The sequence below is a fragment of the Hyperolius riggenbachi genome, chromosome 3, assembly GCF_040937935.1.
Source record: "Hyperolius riggenbachi isolate aHypRig1 chromosome 3, aHypRig1.pri, whole genome shotgun sequence".
NCBI classification, from domain to species: Eukaryota; Metazoa; Chordata; class Amphibia; order Anura; family Hyperoliidae; genus Hyperolius; species Hyperolius riggenbachi.
This window is the reverse complement of record NC_090648.1, coordinates 344,771,306-344,794,892: the sequence shown is the minus strand read 5'-3', so window position 1 is coordinate 344,794,892 and position 23,587 is coordinate 344,771,306. Positions and strand designations below refer to the sequence as shown.

The 23,587-nt window shown below is 45.1% G+C and overlaps 1 protein-coding gene across 1 annotated transcript in view; it reads right to left on the bottom strand.

The window, feature by feature from the left end:
- KIF20A (kinesin family member 20A) overlaps positions 1–20,771 on the bottom strand; it is a 29,145-nt gene extending 8,374 nt beyond the window's left edge. The window contains exons 1-16 of the mRNA XM_068272812.1: positions 20,709–20,771; positions 15,114–15,285; positions 13,872–13,958; positions 13,670–13,789; positions 10,657–10,795; positions 10,389–10,570; positions 10,122–10,257; positions 9,823–10,023; positions 6,714–6,825; positions 4,828–4,896; positions 4,535–4,678; positions 3,133–3,298; positions 2,870–3,031; positions 2,641–2,780; positions 1,664–1,766; positions 575–794 (exon numbers count right to left, since the gene is read on the bottom strand). Of these exons, the coding sequence (XP_068128913.1) occupies positions 575–794; positions 1,664–1,766; positions 2,641–2,780; positions 2,870–3,031; positions 3,133–3,298; positions 4,535–4,678; positions 4,828–4,896; positions 6,714–6,825; positions 9,823–10,023; positions 10,122–10,257; positions 10,389–10,570; positions 10,657–10,795; positions 13,670–13,789; positions 13,872–13,958; positions 15,114–15,263 (2,131 nt within the window). The 5' untranslated portion in view covers positions 15,264–15,285; positions 20,709–20,771. The remainder of the gene's footprint in view (positions 1–574; positions 795–1,663; positions 1,767–2,640; positions 2,781–2,869; positions 3,032–3,132; positions 3,299–4,534; positions 4,679–4,827; positions 4,897–6,713; positions 6,826–9,822; positions 10,024–10,121; positions 10,258–10,388; positions 10,571–10,656; positions 10,796–13,669; positions 13,790–13,871; positions 13,959–15,113; positions 15,286–20,708) is intronic.
- Between the last annotated feature and the right edge of the window lie 2,816 nt (positions 20,772–23,587).

The window sequence follows — 23,587 nt, the reverse complement described above, 5'->3', positions numbered from 1 at the left end:
AAGTGGACAATACCCTCTTCTGCTCCCTCAAAGTGGAACTACAGCCAAAATTTTCCCTCTGCTCTAATAGATTAGCCACACCATAGGGACTTCTAAGAACAATCATTTTGAAAAAAAAAAAAATTACTGAAAAGGTTGACAGTCTTTCACTTTGATGGAAGCTTATCAGTTACGTGCAAAACAGTCTACACATGCGCACTACTGCGGGACTGGCAGCAACTTGAGGAAGAGACAGACCAACCAGCAGATGATCTGAGCGGTCCGGGAGGACGGGAGCCAATGGCCTAAAGGGGCTGAGGGAAACCCCAGGGAACTATGGCATACATGTTTCAGTAAATTTAATCTCAGGTTTTCCTAAAATGATTGGTGTGGAGATGCATAGTTATGGGGCATTAGCACCAGGAAAGGAACAGCGAGGACAGTCAAAGTGGAGCATGGTGGGAACTTTCATTATTTCTTGGCTTGGAATTTCAATTCGGGAGTACAGTACAAATGAAGCATCTATTCATATTTAATTGCTTGATCCTCCTACAAAAGGATGCATATTACTTCCAAGAAAGGGTTTAGATCTCACCTTCATCCTTTTTCAGCAATTCTGCTTTCAGACCTACAATTTCCTGTTTGAGCTTATTGAGCTCAGAGAAATCAGATGATGCCAGCCGCTTGGATCTACGCAGAGGAACAACATCCTTTCCGGATTTAGTAGTGTTCAAGGTACTATTTAATGTGGCATTAGGAACATCTTTTGCTTCCTCCAAATCATTTTCGAGTTCCTCAATTCGTTCATCTCGTTCCTAGATGAAAGAAACAGATTTTTACAAGTTCTAGTTATGCTACTTCGTCAGTCAGCTGTTGGTAATACCAGTAAGTCCATACCATGGGGGGGGTTCTAAGATGCCCCTGGGGGTACTTACCTCAGGAGGGGGGGGGGGGAAGACTCTGGGTCCTAATGAGGCTTCCGCCAACCAGCCAGATCCAGCGCTGGCTCCCCTGAACACTGCACAGCTATATCTACATGTGCCTGCACACTAGCAGCTTTCCACTTGGGAGGAAATAGCAGCAGCCGATTGGGTTTGTTCTACTGTGCAGGGACGAGCAGTCTACGCAGTAGAGTGGACCCGATCAGGCACAGCTATTTCTGCTGGAGCCCAAGGTGAAGCTGATATTGCGCGAGGCTCCAGACAAGCGGATCTTCATGGGAGCCTGCGCTGGATTGAAGCAGAACAAATAGGTGCACCATGCGCCGCCATAGGCAGTAATGTGAATCACTGCTATAGCAGCGCTCAGAAGACGGAGCCCAAATTACTTAAAAAACTGTGCAATTCATCCACCTGCAATAACTAGCAGCCGAATTACATAATTCCCCGGTGCCCATGGTGGGCTGGATGGGGAATAGTAAGTAACGCCACCGGGACTTTTGCAGCAGGGTGAGCCTTTTATCGGCTTCAACCTGTGCCCAAATTTGCCAATGCCATGTTTACATGTGCTGTGCTGGATCCCCTCTGGTGAGGAGGACAAGGAAAGCCTCTTTAGGATCCAGAGGCTTCCCCCTCCCGAGGCAAGTATCCCCTAAGGGCACTTTTTTCCCCTTCAGGTACACTCCAGCTTGGGACATCACTGCTGTACAAAAAGCAGATCTTTTCCTCCAGCATTGTGAACTCACCTCCAGCTCTCGCTTGTAGTATTTTGTGAGAGATTCTTTCAGGTTTTCCAGTCTACCCTCATACATCTCTTCTAGCAGTTCTCTCTCGTCTTCCATGGCCTCGCTACAGAGAAAAACAGAATTTTAGTTTATGTCCTGAGCACATTTACAGAATCTAGTAAAGTGCACCTGAAGCATGCTCACTAAGTGAACTCTCCAACATTATAATAGGAAAGCAGAACTGGAAAGTAAAGTTTCTAAAAACCCAGCCGAGCTGGCGGCGGGCTAGTTTGGCAAGGCTTCTGGCCAAACCACCATGGTGGGCACACAGGGTTTCAGAAACTTTACTAGATTACAAGTAAAGAAAAAAAAAAAAAAATGGATCCTATTTTTCTATTAAACCATTAAATACTTTACGGTTATTATTAGGAATGCTATAGGTGCTGTTTAAACAAGTCAACAGTGTATAACACAAACAGGCAATGAAGTACCTTGTGTCAAATCTTTATAACAAATGTGTATGGTCCAGCGACTCACTTACTGTGCTACTGAATGTACGCATGTTACAGCAGGAGGAACCTGGACCACGGGTACCTGGCAGTAGTGCTGTAACTCTTAGCATGTGGCAGGGGACTGCCAGACCTTCCATCCACAACTACTCAGACAAACAATGACCACTTGACCTTTCACCGATAGCTTCACCTCCCATAGTGTCCACATGCCACTACTGGGCACAAATCAGAATTCCTGAACCCTCAGGGTAGGAACACACTAGGCAGAATTGCATATGCCTTTTCCACTATGTGCTATGGAAACCGCACATGCGATTCTGCCTAGTGTGTTCCTACCCTCAAGGTGTTTAACATTCTTCCACCGCCTACTGTGCTTGTATGTGAAAGTCTAAACTTTTCTTATTCAGAATGGAAAAAATTAAAAAGGAGGTCCTGCACCTCCTAGAGAAGCACTGATTGTTATTGTTTATATTGGTGTGAACTTGCCTCAACTGGTTCTGCTGTTGCTGCATCATTTCCATCATCTCCTCACAGACTTCCTTCCGGATTGCCACCTCCCTTGACAACTTTTCCTGGCGCTCCTTAAGCAGGAGCTGCTTAAGGGACTCAAATGCCTGTAGTAGCTCCTGATAGAAAAAAAAAAACCTGCATTGTAGACACGTTCTTTATAATTCAGCAACTATTTTCACAAAAATTGTGCAAGGTTGCGACAGACCTCTTTGTTAAACATTGTGATGTCTGCTTCACTAGCGTGCTCTTCATCAGACTCTTCTCCAGCATCATCATCTGTATAGCTCTGATTGCTTAAAATACTGCTGTCTTTGATGAGAGAATGGATGGTGGGTAGGGTCATTTTTACCACAGGTGCTTGGACCAGCTGCACCAAAAAAACAAAAACAAAAAAAACAGAAGGAAATTGGTTGGTAGCCATAAAATTCTGATGTCAAATGCATCATTCAATTTGCTGAGCTTCATTACCTGACTAGCGATTGCAGAGAACTTCATAGCATATAAGGTCTCATCATAAGTAGAGGCACACTGGTTGATGTTCACAATCATGCAAGACTTTCCTCGGCCAGTGAAATGGGATTGAAAGATCCGAGTCAGTTTGCTGTCCCTGAATGGAATCACAATCTGCTTCAACCTAAAATAGAAAAGTAACAAGAGTAAAAACACAAATACCAGTGACCAACTACAGTAACACCACTAATTCTAAAGGACAACTGAACAGAGGAATAACAAGGCTGACATCAATTTCCTTTTAAAACGTGTATCTAAAAGGAAAAAAAAAAACCCTCTCCTGGCATTTACCGGGGGAGGGGGATCCTAAAGAGGCTTCTCCAATCTTCCTCAGCAGAGGGGATCCAGCATTAGCTCCCCCTTGTCAGGAACCTCACAGAGGCTCAGTATCAGCCTCCCCTCGGGCTCTGGCGGAAATAGTCAAGCCTGATTGGGTCCGTTCTACTGTGCTGGCACAAGGTGCCATTTCTGCCGGAGCTTGAGCGGAGAGCTGCTAGTGCACCTTCTGCGGGGGAGCCAGTGCCATATCGTGCTAGCCACGATATACAGGGAAAGCCTGATTAGGATCCAGAGGCTTCCCCCTCCCACGGCGAGTATCTTTTGTTTTTAATTAAAGTCACCGGCGTCTTTGCACATTACCTGGTTGTCCTGCTGATCCGCTGCCTCTAATACTATTAGCTATAGACCAAACAAGCATGCAGATCAGGCGTTTCTGACTGGATTAGCCCCATAATGGTTTCAGATATTACTGATGCCAAACATCAGCAGGACAGCCAAGCAACTGATATTGTTTAAGGCTGCTTCCACACAGGGACGTTACAGGCGCACGTTAGTGCAGCCTGTAACGCTCCCCCAACGCACAGCAATGTAACACAAGTGGGCTGTTCACACTGCCCACGTTGCGTTACATGTAACGCTGCACGTTCTGCCGAAAGTGCAGCATGCTACGGCGTTACAGCGGCTTAAGCCGCGTTACACTGTGCGCACATGCTCAGTCATGTTGGGGAGGAGCGGAGAGCCGCCAGGCACATGGCTAATTAATATTTACTGCACGTTGTAACATGCAGTGTTTACTTCCTGGTGTGGCCGCTCTGTGCGGCGATTGGCCGGCGGGACCATGTGATGCCGCATGCGTCCAAGAGTACGCATCACGGACGCCAGAGTGAGCTGCACAACGCGACTCACTCTGACGTCCACATCGAAGAGCACCAGGCCTTGCGTTAGGTGCACGTTATGCGACCTTAACGTAGTACCTAACGCAACGTCGGTGTGCAAGTAGCCTAAAAGGAAACAAATGTCAGCCTCCATATACCTCTCAGTTCAGGTGTCCTTTAAATAAAGAAGCCAAAAGCCAGATTACTTGTTCTGTTGATGCTGTCTCAGTGAAGTGATACAGCGTCCCAAAGTGTGAAGAGATGTGTTGATATTAGTAGCCTCCTTCAACCGGTCTCCACTTCTCTGATTTTTGCATCGCTCAGAACCAGCCAAATCACAGAAAGACAGCCTGGTGGGCATGAACACATTGTTAGAACAGGGCTAACAAATTAATCATATGAAGAAAAACAGCTGGGAAGAGTGAAAGTGTACAGAGGGAGGGCGGGGAAGTGTAAATGTAACTTGTACCTCATAGCACAGTTGTGATTATATACTTACTCACTGATCTTTGGGGTCATATCATGCTTTCCTTGCAAGTGAAGGATCCGGATGCAGAAGATACTGTGGCTAAAAGAGAAAATACTCCATATAAACTACATGGATCACTTTAAAATGAATAGTTCACATACTTTCCCGTAACTAAATAAGCCCATGTGTGTGTAAAGTAAATGGCTGCATTTTATGCACTTTCCACACGCAAAACATTTGTTCACTGCTCTTTATACAGGGTCTGAGGGGCAAGGCAGGGGGCTGTGGAAAGAACTATACCATCACACTCCGGTACAAATTGTGAAGTGGGCTAGAGGGTTCCCACTTCAAGTAATAAGGATGCTAACCAGTCTGCACTGTTCTGAAGAAGGGGACCCTTTGATGGCCCCGAAACAATTGTTAACTTAAGTGTTGACATGTGATTGGAAAACATTTGCTCACTGAGAAGCTGGAGTGCTAACCAATCTTTTCTACTATTTGATTGGCTGAAGCATCTTTCCCTCCCCTCCCACACCTCTTCCTCTGATTGGCCAATATTTCTTATGCTGAGACAATGCACTTTCTATAGTGGGGGGCAGGCAATGCATACGCAATCAGGCAGAGGAGAGTAAGGGAGGAAATTACATCAGGATAGACTTCAAAATAGCCACAGTTAAAATGGGAAATGCTAAGAAGGATTTTTTCTTTTTTTTACTGTATAAAAAGAAGAAAAAAAAAAAAAATCACTAAAATCAAAATGCGGACAGTGCAATACACCGGTTATGTAAGTAGAGTTATAGAATATATATATATATATATATATATATATATATATATATATATATATATATATATATATATATATATATATATATATATATATATATATATATATATATATATATATATTATGCTGGCCAGCTTCCCTGCTCACTATACAGTTTTTTGGCAGTTGGACAGAGCAACTGCCATTCACTAAGTGCTTTTGAAAATAAATCCGAGAATCCCCCATGAAGAGATGGACTGGTCTAAAACCTGTTGCTTCTGTCAGATTTCTACTACCTACTGTAAGTGACAGCAACATAGGAGAAAAGTAATTTATGGCTCATTTTACTCTAGAAAAAGAAAAAAAGTACTTATTTGTATATGTTTGCACATATCTTAAATTATACAATTTTTCCCCATAGTGCCCCTTTAAGTAATAGGATGCTTCTGGAGTATCCAGAGGCTTCTCAAACCCTCCATGAGCATACATGCTGCCGGCCAGGCCCCTTTCCTTGGCAGCACTGGTCTGTTCATGCCTATTAGCACAAAGCCACTTGTGCACGGAGGACAAAGCCATGCATGAGTGGCTCTGTGCTACTGGGCATAAACGTAGGGATGGTGTTCAGGACCAAACTCGCCTAGGACGGCCATGCTTGTACATGAAGGGGAGTGCGGTCAAGAAAGCATATTCAACAAGCGCTTGTCAAATACTTAAAAGGAACCTGAAGTGAGAGGGATATGGAGGCTGACATATTTATTTCCTTTTAAACAATACACATTGCTTGGCTGTCCTGCTGATCTCTTTGGCTGCAGTACTGTCTGAATTACACAACTGAAACCAGCATGTGGTAAATTTCAGAATTTTCTCAAACACCTTATCTGCATGCTTGTTCAGGGTCTATGGCTAAAAGTATTAGAGGCAGAGGATCAGCAGGACAGCCAGGCATCTTGCAGTGTTCAAAAGGAAATAAATATGTCAGCCTCAATATTCCTCTCACTTCAGGTTCCTTTTAAAAAAAAGTGACCTGCGCTGGACCAGTGGGCCACAGGCTGATTGGGGGGGGGAGCCTCTGGACTATATGCATTGGCTTCTCTCTTCTGGAGGGGTCTATTTCTTTCCACACCAAGTACGCTTTATGTTTCAAGCTCACCTCCGACTTGAATTTTGGTTGAGATGAGTGCTAGCAAAGCTCTGATTTTTTCTTCCGACCCTTAGTACCTTCCACGCTTCATCAGCGCTGTGAACATTAATCCAGTTAAGATCTGTAAAAAAAAAATAAAAAAATAAAAATAAATACATTTAAAAAAAAAGGAGGAGATAAAATTCATCATGCTTTTATGAACGCTGCTGAGTGAGGGTGAGTAATCCAGCAGAGTGCTTGCAGTGGTGGTTTTTGGAGCGTGGAGGACTTACACCGCGGCAGTCAGAAGACCGCGCAGGGTTGAGCCCATTAAGATCATCATCAAGCTTTAACAAACAAATTAAAAATTTGGATATGAGTAAAATTACAGCCCATAACTATCTGTGTAAAATATCTGGAGAGGGTATGTATACCAGGGCTGCCCACTGCGTTAATTGCGATCTACCAGTAGAATGCAAAAGACTGCTGCATAAATCACGGCTGGATGCTCAAAGTAGTGAAGCAGTGCTGCCTGCTGACAGTGCAGCACCACCAGTAACAGTGCGAGAGAAAAGTCTCAGACTCCACGGCTCTTCCCCTTCAGACTGTTCACAGTCAGTGACTGTCTGTGGCTCCTTCCCTCAAGCAGTTTCCACAAGTAGAGTAGGATGAGGGCCTGTCATGTTGGAGCCATGCCATTCAGAATCAACTGCACCCTCTCCTCTTCTGGCCGCTAACTTTGGACACACCAATGCCTTTTTCTTTGCGCCTCCGATCTCCTGCATGGCACCAATAACTGCATCTTGGGGCCAGGGCACCACCATGCAGTCTGACTGCAAGAGTTGCTACCAGCTTTACACGGCAGTGACTGACCAGGACCAGCAAATGGCGGTGACTGGGACCGGCAAGCTGGCCAGGCAATAGCTCTACTCAGCTCCATCTGCATAGGCTGCGGGGGACACCTGGAGCAGGGAGTTGTCAGTGAGCAAAGTGTGACAGAATGTAGTGTAGGCGGCTGTCACACTTTCACAGGGCACTGTGGGTCAGGGCCACGTAGACTAAATATGTTTTGCGATGGCGCAGATCACTTTGACTTGGAAGGTTTTTTTTGGTTTTTGTTTTTTAAGTAGCTTGTGAAGTACTAAAAAAAAAAAAAAAAAAAAAAAAAAAAAAAAAAAAAAAAAAAAAAAAAAAAAAGCTTGTTAACTACTTGCCGACCACGTCACGCTGATGGGCGTGATCGCAGCGGTAGCCCCAGGACCGCCTAACGCCGTGCAGTCCTGGGGGTGCGTTTTGCAGGAGATCACACTTGGATGACGGAGCTCCGCCATCAGTCTCCCAGCGGCGAGTGCCGCTAGGAGACTGTAAGATGGCGAAACCGCAGTCTATTTAGTCAGTACAGCACTGCGGCAGCGCTGTATTGGGGACAGACAGCTGTGTGACACGGCTGTCCCCCTGGGTGGCAAGACAGCAACCCGCTGTCATAAGCTGAAGCCTATGACATCCTATCGCACTGATTGTCTGGCGGGGGGAGGGCTAATAAAATAAATATGCATTTTTATTATATTTAAAAAAATTGTATGAATAAATAAGCATCCTGGGAGCGAACACAGCCCACCAACATAAAGCTCTGTTGGTGGGCAGAAGGGAGAGGGCGGGGGGAATCCCTTATGTGCCAAGTTGTGCAGCCAAGCAGCGAGGCCTTAAAGCTGCAGTGGCCTAATTAGTAATAAATGGCCTGGTCCTTAAGTGGTTAAAGTGAATATATAGATATCTCTCTCTCTCTCTCTATCTATCTGTGGGAACATTAGAGAAAACACCTACCCTGCTCTCAGTTTCATGCTCAGTACTAAAAGTGTGTTATCAGCTGTGATAAGAATCCCGGACTGAGCATTCAGGCCCGGTGCACACCAAAAAACGCTAGCAGATCCGCAAAACGCTAGCAGATTTTGAAACGCCTTTTCTTCTTTTTCTGCAGCATTCAGCTAGCGTTTTGCGGTTTTGTGTAGCGGTTTTGGTGTAGTAGATTTCATGTATTGTTACAGTAAAGCTGTTACTGAACAGCTACTGTAACAAAAACGCCTGCAAAACCGCTCTGAAGTGCCGTTTTTCAGAGCGGTTTGCGGTTTTCCTATACTTAACATTGAGGCAGAAACGCATCCGCAATCCAAAATCTGCAGCAGCCCGGGAGTATGCGTTTCTGCAAAACGCCTCCCACTCTGGTGTGCACCAGCCCATTGAAATACATTACCCTAGCAGATCCGCACCCGCAAGCGGATCGCAAACCGCAGCAGAACCGCTCTGGTGTGCACTAGGCCTATGTCTGGCTTTGCCAGGAATGATTTTAGCTGAGTCATAACAGAGCCACAAGGGGGCAGGCTTGGGCTTGAAAAGACACCAGAGAAGACCGACTCCGCTATAATCATTCCGTAGCAAAGCCAGACTGAATGCTCAGTCGGGATTTTTATCAGAGGTGATAACAGTCAGATTAAACAGAGAACAATGAAACAAAGAGCAGATTAGGCGTTTGCTGTCATGTCCCCCCACTGATTTATAAGGTAAAATACATGAGGGTGATTCGTCTCTGGTTCTCTTTAACAGGCTTAAGTGGAAAAATACAAGCTCAATTGGGTACATGCTACTGTGCATGCAGTCTTCACAGGAGCACGGACCCTATCGAGCTTGGTCCCCACACCAGAAGCGCAAGCTGGTCTATGCTACTGCACAAGCACACTCCAGACACGTTTTGGGGGTCCCTGCTCATGAACAGCTTGGTGGAGGAAAAAGGAAAAAGTAGCGTTTTTTTACTCTGAAAGTCACAGTTTTCAGGAATATATTATCCAAAAGTTTGTATATTATCCAAAACTTTATATGTCAGGGCTCAGAGGTCAAGATGGTCAGAATTAGAATAACTCTAGTTTATTACAAACAGTATACTGTATCTATCTGGTCCAAGCCTTCTTTTGGCAGATATTGATATTTAGTGTATGTCTCCTACACAATAGATAAACTATACTATACTTTCAATAGACTTATTGGAGATATTTCACAACAGCAGCAGTTGGCAGAAAAATTTGAAAAAAAATATTTTAGTTCTTTAGAGCAAATGTCTTTATTCAAGGACAATCCAATATCTTACCTTTGACGTATGGACTACCATTCCTGTCTTCACACAGCCTCAGCGTCGATCTTTTACGGTTTGGGCCAGAGGGCGCGGATTCCAACAAGTCATATATAAATTCATTGTAAATTTCAAAGTAAGACACCCAGATGGAAAGTTGAATATCGGAAGGTTCTTGAAGAGAAATAACATCTTGTTCACCCCAGCGAGAGCATGTGTCTGCAAAAACAAAAAAAAAACAAAAAAACTATGTAGCCAAGTTACTAATGAAATCTCTAGGTACATATATGCAAAAGGCCAAAGCCACCTGCAGCTACCTTCCAGCTGAATGCTAGTCTGGTTAGCGGGAGTTGTTGAGGAAAGTCCTCCAAAACCACTATCATAGCTGACACTTGTGCCAGCCCGAAACTGGGAATCATTGCCACTTTTCTTCAAGGGCGTCATAAGTTCTTCCTGCAAAACCAAAACATAACCAATTATTTCTGAAAAAGACCTTTGCCATTGTATGTGCTAGTCATGGGGGTTTAGACAATGTACAGTATAATATAACTCACTAAGGGTACTTTAGCTACAAGTGTACTGACCTCACGCAAACTGCATAATAAGGAGAGCTTTTTTAGCTCCTCCTGGCGCACTTGTGTGCTGTCCAGCCAGATGACTTCATTGGAAAGAGGTTTGAGGTCAGAACTTTTGTAAAGGCGATCCTGAGCACTGTTAAAGATAAGTGCTATAGAGCGAGGCAAAATGCCACCATCTTTGTTAGTCCCTGCAAGAGAAATGGAGAACAAATATGGTCACTAAATACACACAATTCCAAAGCTCTAAGATGAGAAGCCTTCTAAGGCAAAGTACCTTGTATAGTATGAGTCTTGCCAGAGTTGGTAACCCCGTAAGTATAAACAAGCCAGTTTTGTCCATTAAGTGCATCCTTCACCACAGTCCTCATAGTTCCATCAAAAAATTGTTTCTGATTGACTTCAGGCCCAAAAATCTAATATATAAAGTGTTGAATACAGTTATTGGTAACGTATACAGTGTCATCTCTAGTATTCAAAAACAGAAGTGATAAATACAGAGAGAGTTGCTTATTTTTTTGCCATTTTGACACCAGCTGCTCTATTTGAAATAAAGCCCGCGCCTTAGGCAAATAGGCCTACATTACTAAAGTGTGATGTACACAGATTATACTGCAGTCATGGGTAATCTTGGTCCTATTCAACTCAGCACTGGTGAATGAACTTCTGCCTTCAAGCACTTCTGAACTGAGAGGGATATAGAAGCTGTCAAATTGAGGCTTTCCTGCTGATCCAGTACTGCCTCCAATACTTTTAGCCAACGACCCTGATACATGCCAATTATGTGTTTTTGACTAAATTCTGACTAGATTAGTCGCATGCTTGTTTCAGGTGTGTGATTCAGACACTACTGATACATGAAAGATCCGTAGGCCAGCAAGGCAAACTATCGTTTACAAGGAAATAAATATGGCAGCCTCCACATCCCTCTCACTTCAGGTGTACTTTATGAGAGAATTCAAAAGTTTTTAAAGTGAACATGAGACATAGATAGATAGATAGAGATAGAGATATATATAGATAGATAGATATATATATATATCTATATCTAGGAAGAGAGATGCATCTGGATAGTCCAAAGGCTTCCCGTGTCCCCCTCACCCCCACCATTGCAACGCACGGACCCTCCGCTCACGTGGCCGCGCTCCATGCAGTATATGAGTGCAGCCATTCTGCAATTCCTTGAGTACAGCCGCACCTGCGCAGTAAGCTAAAGCCGTCCACAGCTGTGCTTGCGCACAAAGGGGAGCGCTGTCACAATCTAAAAAAGGAGGGTCCCAGGCAGCGGCAGCAATTTCAAGGAAGTAGCTAACCCAGGCACGGGCAAACTTGGCCCTCCAGCTGTTAAGGAACTACACATCCCACAATGTATTTGCCTTTGAGTCATGACTGTGGCTGTCAGACTCCTGCAATGCATTGTGGGACTTGTAGTTCCTCAACAGCTGGAGGGCCAAGTTTGCCCGTGCCTGAGCTAACCCCCCCCCCCCCACCCCCTTTTTTTTTTTTTTAAATTCTCAAATCTGCCAGGTTAACCTTAAGCGGTTAGAAGAGAAATAATTAGCATTCAATAAAAGCCGAGGGGCAATGCAGGAGAGCAGACAGTCAACATTTTGAACAAAGTTGGAGATAAGTGAGATAAGTTGCAAGGCGTAACCTGTAATAGCGGGCAGCAAGAGTTTGTCAGAAAAACAGGTCTTGGCCAGGGAATAGCAAAGGATGTAGCCTAACCCAGGATATGTTCTTCAAGGAGTTTTAAAGAGAACCCGAGGTGGGAATTACTTTTACTATTGGGGCACAGAGGCTGGTTGTGCGCACTAAGACCAGCCTCTGTTGCCCCATCGTGTGCCTCCATGTCCCCCCTGCTCGCCGCTATACCCCCCGCATTGCTGGCGACACGCAGCGTGTCGCCAGCTCAATGTTTACCTTGCGCTGTCAGTCAGCGCTGCTCCCCTGCCTCCTCCGCATCGGCGCACCCGCCCGTGTCCCTTCCCTCCCGCTGATAGGAGGGAAGTGACGCGGCGGGTGGCGCCGATGCGGAGGAGGCGGGGGAGCGGCGCTGACTGACAGCGCAAGGTAAACATTGAGCTGGCGACACAGCCAGCAATGCGGGGGGTATAGCGGCGAGCAGGGGGGACATGGAGGCACACGATGGGGCAACAGAGGCTGGTCTTAGTGCGCACAACCAGCCTCTGTGCCCCAATAGTAAAAGTAATTCCCACCTCGGGTTCTCTTTAAGCCCAATTTACACGATACGATTCTTTGTACGATTCGATTACGATTCGATTAAATTCGACATGTCCGTTCGGGATTCGATTTGCCATTGTTTTGCAATTGCAAATCGAACTGAATCAAATCCTGGTCGGACATGTCAGATTTAATTGAATCGTAAATAGAATCGTATGGTGTAGATTGGGCTTTAGAATAGTCATATGGGACATTGCACTCCATAAAAATGACTTTAGACCAGTTTATGTAGAAGCTTTAGCAGTGGAAGGTAAGCAAACTAAAGAAATCTAGTCCATAAGCAGTCAGCAGACCAATAGAGAAAGATTATTCCTTCACATTACAGATCATATAAAAAAAATCATCATTTCAGAACTTTCCAGGGCCCCTAGATAATCAGTGTTATTACACGCTTACTGATCTATTCTTACTGACTCCAGTATCCCAGGAACTGATTCCAACAGACGCCACAGCCCTGCATAAATATCTCTTTATTGAAGAAGCACAACACAATTGTCAAAGTGTGTTCATGCTTCAAGACTGTATGGTCAGCAATAAGAGGTTAAACGAGAAACTTGACTTAATATAGCTTAAAGAACAAAATTGCTTATGGTTTTACAATAATACTTTAGAAATTGAGTCAGTGGTAGCCCATTGTACAATCCTTTCCGCAACCAGATTTACATCTTAAATTTATCACAGATGGTGACATTTTTAGTGCTGGCAAACAGCACCACTGCAGAATGTTAGTCGTTTGTTCAGAAGTAAGCAGAAACAACAACTGGCCTCCTAGAGTGCACTGGGATGAGAAGGCATCGTGAGATCATAGCCTAGACTAAACATAACTGAGAGGGCCGGGTAAAATAACACACAGCAATATACTGTATAGATATAGGAAGCCTTTATGATGCTGAAATCAGGATAATTAATGTAAAATTGGGTATCCTGAATAATTTAGTGTATCCTTCAATATGTCGTGTGCACATATTTAGACTGGATTCTCGTGGATATAGTTTTATGCTAACTTGTACAAGGAGGCATCAGCCAGCGGAAAGTCAGTCACTTACCTGAGAAAATGTAAATTTGTGCAAACTGTTTCCTAGACCACGCTCTGTGTTCTTCATCGTAAAGGAATCTTTAGGAGCTCTCAACATAAGAGTCTCCTGGTTTTCTATAATCACACAGCCCTGCAAGGAAAGACCACCATGAAAAAACGATCCAAGCAGCAGACATCATGTGACAGAAGTGCAAGGTTTAATTGCACCTTACCTGGTCCTCTTTTTTATCCAATTCTCCATCCATGAATGGTCTGATCCTAACAAATACCTTAACCTTATCATTCCCTTCATCAGATATCTAGGAGGGGGGGAGAGAAAGTCATTTTTATTTTCAGTTATATGGCTTTTTTATATAACATTGCATCATTCTCTAATATTTGCACTTTACAAACTACACTCTGCATTTTAAACTGGGAAGCAGAGCTAATGACCATTTGAACTTCTCTGCAGTAAAAACGTATCTAAAGTTGTCCTTCACCGTTTATCTGATGTGTATAAGTGCTTCAGAAAATAGCACTATAGGCCACCAATATTGGTCAGAGATCTCAGAAGCTCATTTGTATAGATAACAGGCAAAATTTCCTTCCTGTACCGAAAAACAATATGAGACTCACATATTTGCTTTCCCCTTACCCCTACTTGGCAGTTTAGAAATCCCCCGGGCAGCCTGTTCTGGGTCGGACATTAGTGCGCAGGCTCGGCTACGCGCATCCTACATCACGCGGCAGGAAGAGCTCTGCGCATGCCGCTATATCATGACATTTCCACCTTAGTTATAGGTCTGCACTGTTTTGAAGAAGTGGACCCTGTGTGGCCCCGAAACAATTGCCAACTGATGGTGTTTTGATACATACTTTTGAAGGAATTATGAAACCATTATTATACTCATGAGAAGCCTGGTGTGCTAACCATCCATTGGATTCACCTTGGAATGCTGGTAAAATATCCTCCAGACCAAGACCCCCCCCCCCCCCCAAGCTGAGCCAACTTGGAGGTCCTTCAACTGAGCACATCCTGCCATCTCTTTCAGTTCTACAGGCATCCTTTCCAACAGAAATATGAAAATGTTGAACATCACCAAAGGAAAACGTTATAAGATAAGAGTCATACAAGCAGGTCTATTCAGTTTCTACAAGTCTCAGAAAGCGCACTAAGGCCTGGAACACACCAGAGGAGTTTTTCTGAGCGTTTTGAGTTTTTAAATCTGCTGCTAATGTTATCCTATGTGTCTGTGCACACTGGAGCAATGAGGTTTTGTAAAAAACCCCATAGCATTACATTGGGAAGAACTTTTGAAACCTCTATAAGCTCTTCCCAATGTAATGCTATGGGGTTTTTTACAAAACCTCATTGCTCCAGTGTGCACAGACACATAGGATAACATTAGCTGCAGATTTAAAAACGCTCAGAAAAACTCCTCTGGTGTGTTCCAGGCCTTAGCACAGACATTTACCTGGGATTGCTGTCCAAGTCCTGGAGAGATGACAGAAAAGTCCTGTAGAAGATCTTTACGAATTCCCGCTGCACAGTCAGCAGCTGTGGATTCAAAAACTGGGGAATCCTCGTCTTCAGACAGCAGACCCGGAGAAACTACGTTGCTCATTTTGAGTGTCAAAGTATTTTCCCTAACAAAATAAATAACTAAAAATTAGATAAATATGGAAGTAGGTTTTTTCTTTCTCAGTCTGAAAACCAGTAGAAGTTTACATTTAAGACGCTCCAGACTATAAGTCACACCTAGGTTTAGAGGACAAAAACCAAGGGTAACCCCTCCCCCCCCCAAAAAAACCCGAAACCTGGTGTGTCCGTGGTATCTTGTAGATATTCTCCCAATTATTGAGCCCCCCTTGACAACTTACTGACTTGACAATGTGCAGTACATCCATTCGTCTGAAAGGGGCCTAATGCTGGGTACACACGTTACTTTTTTCGCGCGATTTTGCGACCCGATCGTTTTTCAGCATGATTCCGCACTCGATTCTCTTATCTTCATTCATTTTTCCTATCTTTTCCCATTCACCACTATAAGAAATCGAGTGCAGAAACGATCTGGAGCAATATCGGACATGACATATTTTATCTATCGGAACCATTATTGCACGGAAAATCGTACCGTGTGCATTAGGCATAATTTATGTTCTGCAAATCACCCGACCCCTCAGTTTGCCACCGACTCAGTACTCAAAATTGCTCAGACTTCTAATGCCGAGAATACACGGGTCGATTCTGGCGCTCGAACATTTTGCCCGCTCAATTCTCTTATCTTTTTGCAATTAACTTCAATGGGGAATCGAGCGGCAAAACGATCAAACGGTGATTGGACATGTTGGAAATTATCTTTCGAGCCATCTTAAAGAGACTAACAACATTTTGAGCCTCATTTCTTCTATCCTATAAGTTCCTATTACTGTTCTAATGTGCTCTGTCTAAACTGCAGCCTTTCCTATTTGCACCGTCTCTGTAATAAATCTTATCTCCTTTCCTCTGTGGGGCTCAGGCTGGAATGTGTGGAATGTGCAGCACTGCTGGTCATTGGCAGAAGCTATACACACCCTCTCCAAGCTCCGCATGAGTCACACAGTAAGCTGTTCTCAGAGTGGTTAGTAGCCATGTTTTTTGTTTGTAAACACTGCATAAAAATGGCAATTACAAGCCAGGATTGCAACAGGGAGTGGCAGAAACAGCACAGAGGGGCCCAGGAGAACATAAGGAATAGAATGGTAGGCTTTATATTGTAAGAATTTTAGAGTACAGATTATCTTTAATGGCTCAGAATCGAGCCATGTATTCCCAGCATTAGTCTAATTTTACAACGGCTATGGATAGGGGTGCTGTAGTATACCGGTACTCCGATATACCGCGGTTTGATTGTGCATGGTAATTACACCATGCACAATCTCGTTTTACTGGTTACGGGGGGTGGGGCTATGTAGTGGCGGGGATACAAATACTCACTCGCTGGCAGCCAGGTCCTACACCAGGGGAAGGGAACCTATGGCTCGGGAGCCAGATGTGGCTCTTTTGATAGCTACATCTGCCTCCCATACAAATCAGTAGGGGTCGATTCACTAAGCTACACTGCTCAAGAAGCACAGCTTAGTGTGGCAGCACAAGTAAAACTCGTAGGCACGCTACTGCTGTAGCATGCACTACTAACTTACTCGTGGTCCCCCAAAAGGAACAGCTGCTCCAATTATCCCACTCTGGACCCTGTAAGGTCCAGTGACTTTGTAGGATGAGATCCCCACACTTTGATTGGTCCAATAGGCTGCCTGTCACTTAACAGGCAGCCAATTGGGCCAAAGTGCAGGGATCTTGTCCTACAAAGTGAATCAACCCCCAAATCAGCTAGCTAATTGTACAAGCTGTTAGTCGGTATTTTTCCTGTCTGGCTCTCGGGAAATTGCTGCTGTTGCTGAAACCCAAGAGAAGCTGAAGACGTGTCTGACACTTCCGCTGCCCGGCGGATCAACTGTATACACATCACCATGGCAACAGGGACGTAAGCCCTACTGTCCCAGTTTGAAACATTTTATGGCTCTCACAGAATTACATTTTAATATATGTGGCATTTATGGCTCTCTCAGACAAAAATGTCCATGACCCCTGTCCTACACGCTGTACTGGCATCACTCTTCTTCTTGCGCCCCATTTCCCTGAAACAGCACCCCCTGGGCACTATTACAAGGAGATGATGCAAAAACAGGAAGTAGAATGAAGCAAGTACACGTGAAGGACCTGGCTACCGGCAAGTGAGTATTTGTACCCCCTGCTGCTGCACCCCCTCAGCTGTCTATACTGCAAGCACCTATCCTGCCTAAACCTATCCCTGGCTACCTATGCTGCGGCCACCTACTACTGGCTACACCTATCCCTGGCTACCTATGCTGCAGCCACCTACTACTGGCTACACCTATTGCTGGCTACTAGGCCTGAACGATTTCAGTCAAATTGCGATTTCGATACGATTTATTTTTTTAAATCAAGCTTTTATCACTTTATGTTGCAGGTTCTCTTTAAGCTTCGCTTTAGCCAGTTATCAAGTTATCAGTTTTGGTTTAGGATTGCAGTCTCAGCTCCTTTGCACAAATTCAGTCACTGCCCTACTAACCAGAAGCAGATACCTGCTTTGCAGCAGAATGCAGAATTGCTGATCACCACACCACAATCAGTCACACACCAGTGACACCACAGTCTGTGTCAGACAGCCATCATCACGCTGACAATATGTGTGCAAATTAACAGGCGGCGGGAGGAGTGATATAAAACTTGTCTTGACAGGTATGTGGGCCCGCCCAGCTGATGACGTGGAGGAGGGCAGGAGGCGCTGGGTGGAGTGAGCCACCGCCGAGAATGAGAGCCTGCGGGCGGAGTCTGACGACCGCTCAGCTGATAGGTTGCCGCTGCACAATAGTGAGCGACCTTCTCTTGATTGACATGCAGGCAGAGTCTGCCGCCCGACTCCTGCTGATGATGTGGGGCGCTAGGCAGAGTCTCCTGCCCGTTCACTAGTTGGAAGTAAAGGGAGGGAGAGTTAGCTGCCACGACTAAGACCCACTGCATGGAGGGGCCAGCTGTGCACAGTGGGACAAGGGACCATTGGACTGAGAGCAGAGCGGGAAAGCATGAAAATCGACACTGACGATCACGGAATCATTGATTCCGTGATCGCGATTTCAATCCCAAAACGATAAATCGTTCAGGCCTACTGGCTACATATGCTGCGACCACCTACTACTGGCTACGCCTATCCTTGGCTACCTATGCTGCGGCCACCTACTACTGGCTACACCTATGCCTGGGTCCAAATAATTGTAAAATACCGCGGTTATCATATCGTGGAATTTCATATCATTGCAACCCCAGCTATGGATTTTGTTCAAAAATCATCTGACTCCTCAGATTATTGAAACCACCGACTCCAATTCCAGGTACCCAAAATGACTGACTCCACAGCCCTGCCTGCACATCACTCAAGAGCTCATTTCCACTAGTATGGAAATCGGGCCGAATCTGCAGGCAAATCGCGCGGGGAAACTGTTATAGAGGATCATGCTGCCGCCGTCCTAATCACTTGTCATAGCGATTCGGCCGACATTGCAGTCAGTTTTCGCGCAAGTGGCAGCGAATCAGGGCTGAGGAGCAATTTTGGGTACCTGGAATCAGTGGTTTCAATAAACTGAGGAGTCGGATGGTTTTTGAACCAAATCTATAGCCGTTGTAAAAATTAGACTGAGGAGTCAGAGTCAAAGCAATTTTGAGTACCTGGAGTTGGAGGTTTCATAAACTGAGGAGTCAGATGATTTTTATTTATTTTTACCGTCTCCACAACCCTGCAGCGAATCTCATAGCTGTGCATGACACGGCTTCCGGGATATAACTGTGTACTCACAGAACCGGAAGTGCGCCTCGTTTCTTGTAGGATGCGCAGCGGCTAGTGGAAACGGGGCCTAAAGGATACCAGGGGGTTCATGCTGTGTGTGTGCATACATGTGTTATGTGCCCTTTCCCACATGCGGCTGAACTGCGTGCTCAGTGAGCAGTGACCAGTTGCCAGGCAGCAGCAAGCAGTTGTGAGAGTTTGACAGGCTTTTCACTGCCAATCAACTGCTCGTGGAAAAGAGGCCCTATATGAAATGCTGACAACTGGAGACAGGGTTTCATCCAGAACTAAAAACAGCGGCATTCCTTTCTAAAGGCTCCATCCAACAAAGTGCATGACAACCCCAGGACAAGACATTTACATGACTTATTTTCCGCACATCAACCAAATGAATGACAAACTCATTTGCATACTGCGCACGCAAACAAAACTACGGACTGCATGACATAGCCAAGTTCAAAACAAGTGCATGTCGTTCAAACAACTAGCACACGTTGCCAACTGCACAATATCAACCCAACAGTCGTATGAGTTTATCCACCTGATTGGGCAAGTCCCGTTATCATTCACTTGTCTAGTCATTTGTCATGTGTACACACACCTGGTTGTCATCCAACAGACCAAAATCAGACGATTGGGTGGATTTGTTGGACGTGTGTAGGAGCCTACACGTTTAGTGCCCATTTCCACTAGCGCAGAAACCGGGTCGAATCCTTAGAGTTTCCCCACAGGCAAATCGCTCGGGGAAACTCTGCCATAGGAAGTAATGGCGCTGCCGGCCGAACTGCTTACCCTAGCGATTCAGCCGGGATTGCCATCAGTTTCTGTGCAGGAGGCAGCGAACCCCACAGCCGTGCATGGCATGGCTTCTGGGATTCGTCTGCATGCAGCAGACCCGGAAATGCCGCCGAGCGTCTCGCAGCCACGTGCGGTGGCTAGAGGAAACGGGCCCTTACACCTAAGTGATGATAGTGGTATAAGGGGGCACTGAAAATACAGGAATATACTTAAGGTGTCCACACACATCACACAATTTGACTGTACAATCAATCACCAAGTGCTGTTATATACTACATGGATGTTGGTAAGATTGTATAAAAATTGTACATTCGGATTGCATGAAAATTGTATGGTGTGTGGCAAACTTAAAGGGAACCTAAACTGAGAGGGATGTGGATTTTTCCTTTTAAGCTATACCAGTTGACTGGCAGTTCTGCTGATCTCATTAGCTGCAGTATTGGCTGAATAACACACCTGAAACAAGCATGCAGCTAATCCAGTCTGACTTCAGTCAGAGCATCTGATCTGCATGCTTGTTCAGGGGCTGTGGCTAAAAGTATTGGAGACACATGATCAGAAGGAGAGCCGGGCAACTGGTATTATTTTAAAAGGAAAAATCCATATCCTTCTCAGTTAAGGTTCCCTTTAAGGGACACTTGATATACAAAAGCCAACAGGTATGCAGATGATCGGAAACACCCGTCATTGGGGAAAGTGAAGACCAAGCTACAGACAGTATTATGCAGGAGAAAGGAATAGCATACTTTGCATGAATCAGGCAAAGGCAGAGGCGAGCTACTCCTGGCAGAAATGCAGCTACACAAGCACGTGAACGGGGTAAGCAGCCACAATGCATGCTGTATATTACTATTATTAGCCGCTCACCTGCTCCCGGTTATGGAATCCGCCGCAACTTCCTCGCTCTCTTCTCTCCCGACTGTTAACAACAGTTTCTTTCAAACCAGGCGCTGCGCTCTGTAGCCACTCACAGCAAGCTCTGTGCGCAATAGCCAATCAGTGAAGCGGCAACTCTAAACTGACCAATAGGAACAAGCGGCGGCATGGACCAATAGACTTTCCGGTACAGTCAATGAATGAGCTGCTTCCTGTGGAGTCGCGTGACTTTAGCAATGCACTTGCAGGTTACAAATACTGGTGCAGTCGTGCTGTTTACTCAGGGCGGTCAATCAATTTCTGTACTGTTGTGATGCTCTCTTTAGGGACAGTTCCTAATTTTGAACCAAATCCACCTGTCCTCTATCATTTACATCTTCCATAATTCAGTCCCCCTATTCAAATGCACGTGGCAGAAAATCTGCATTAATCAGCAGTGCACACATATATGGCCCCTACTTACAAACTGTAACCACTGAAGAAACAGGCATGACGTAATTTATAAATCATTAAATAATGTGTATGAAATCGGCAATTGTGAAAACGTTCATCTTCCCTGTTTCAAAAGTGAAACTTATAATTATGTTTCTTTAAAAAAACGATAATATATGTTTAATCGTTATAATTGTATATTATTGTGAATAACCGTCATTTATTGTTTCTTCCAGGGCTGTGGAGTCAGAGTTGGAGTCAGAGTCGAGGAGTCGGAGCAATTTTGGGCACCTGGAGTCGGAGCTGTTGATTTCATAAACTGAGGAGTAGGGAGTCGGAGTCGGATGATTTTTGTACAAAATCCACAGCCCTGTTAAGTATTAGACTAAGGAGTCGGAGTCTGAGCTATTTTGGGTACCCGGAGTCGGAGTTTCATAAACTGAGGAGTCGGAGTTGGAAGATTTTTGTACCGACTCCACAGCCCATAATAAAATCTGAAAATATTATTTGTAACAATGATATAAATATAACTACAGTGGAGGAAATAATTATTTGACCCCTCACTGATTTAGTAAGTTTGTCCAATGACAAAGAAATGAAAAGTCTCAGAACAGTATCATTTCAATGGTAGGTTTATTTTAACAGTGGCAGATAGCACATCAAAAGGAAAATCGAAAAAAATAACCTTAACCACTTGCCGACGGCTACACGCCAGTAGGCGTGGCCGCGGCGGCAGCCCCAGGACCGCCTAACGCCGATTGGCGGAAAGTCCTGGGGCTTGCATTTGCAGGAGATCGCGCGCAGGATGCGCGCGCATCTCTTGCTTGGTGGGCGGAGCGGAGCTCCGCCTTCAGTCTCCGAGCGGCTACTGCCGCTCGGGAGACTGTTAGACGGCGATCACGCCGTCTATATACTACGTGCAGCGCTGCGATGAGCAGCAGCGCTGCACTGGGGACAGCCGTGTGACATGGCTGTCCCCATGGGGGACAAGAGAGCGATCGGCTCTCATAGGCAGAAGCCTATGACAGCCGATTGCGTGATTGGCCGGCTGGGGGGGAGGGAGGGACGGAGGGAGGGAGGGGATTTAAAGGAAGAGGGTTTTTTGAAAAAAAAGCAGCAACATAAATATTTATTAAAAAAAAAATAAACGGGGGGAGCGATCAGACCCCACCAACAGAGAGCTCTGTTGGTGGGGAGAAAAGGGGGGGGGAATCACTCGTGTGCTATGTTGTGCGGCCCTGCAGCTTGGCCTTAAAGCTGCAGTGGCCTTTTAAACTAAAAATTGCCTGGTCACTAGGGGGGTTTAGCCCTGCAGTCCTCAAGAGGTTAAATAAAAGATAGCAACTGATTTGCATTTCATTCAGTGAAATAAGTTTTTGAACCCCTACCAACTATTAAGAGTTCTGGCTCCCACAGAGTGGTTAGACACTTCTACTCAATTAGTCACCCTCATTAAGGACACCTGTCTTAACTAGTCACCTGTATAAAAGACACCTGTCCACAGAATCAATCAATCAATCAAGCAGACTCCAAACTCTCCAACATGGAAAAGACCAAAGAGCTGTCCAAGGATATCAGAGACAAAATTGTAGACCTGCACAAGGCTGGAATCGGCTACAAAACCATTAGCAAGAAACTGGGAGAGAAGGTGACAACTGTTGGTGCGATTGTTCGAAAATGGAAGGAGCACAAAATTACCATCAATCAGGGCCGGATTTGTACTTTTTACCGCCCAAGGCCAACTATACTGTCTGTATGGTTGTTGTCTCTGTGTGCCCCAATGAGAATTCTACTTACTTTCCATCATTGGATATCACAGACAATAGCTATTTCAGTAATACCAGTATAGATTATTAGTTATGTTTTCCTTAAGAACTTTTATGTTATGTTTGCCATCTCATTAATGATGGACCCATTGTGTCACCATGAGAGTTAGGCTGATGTGTACCAGCAGGACAGAGCTTACAGGTCTTGCAGGGACGACACAAGTACAGGACAGAGAGTTCAAAGGATAAAGCTGTCTTTGGAGATAGGGATGGCTGCATAAAACAGCTTTACTGCCCCTCACTGAGCCGCCCCTACATTTCTGGTGCCCTAGGCCATGGCCTATGTGGCCTTGCCAGAAATCCGGCCCTGCCATCAATCGACATCGCTCTGGGGCTCCACGCAAGATCTCACCTCGTGGGGTGTCAATGGTTCTGAGAAAGGTGAAAAAGCATCCTAGAACTACACGGGAGGAGTTAGTGAATGACCTCAAATTAGCAGGGACCACAGTCACCAAGAAAACCATTGGAAACACATTACTTCGCAATGGATTAAAATCCTGCAGGGCTCGCAAGGTCCCCCTGCTCAAGAAGGCACATGTGCAGGCCCGTCTGAAGTTTGCCAATGAACACCTGAATGATTCTGTGAGTGACTGGGAGAAGGTGCTGTGGTCT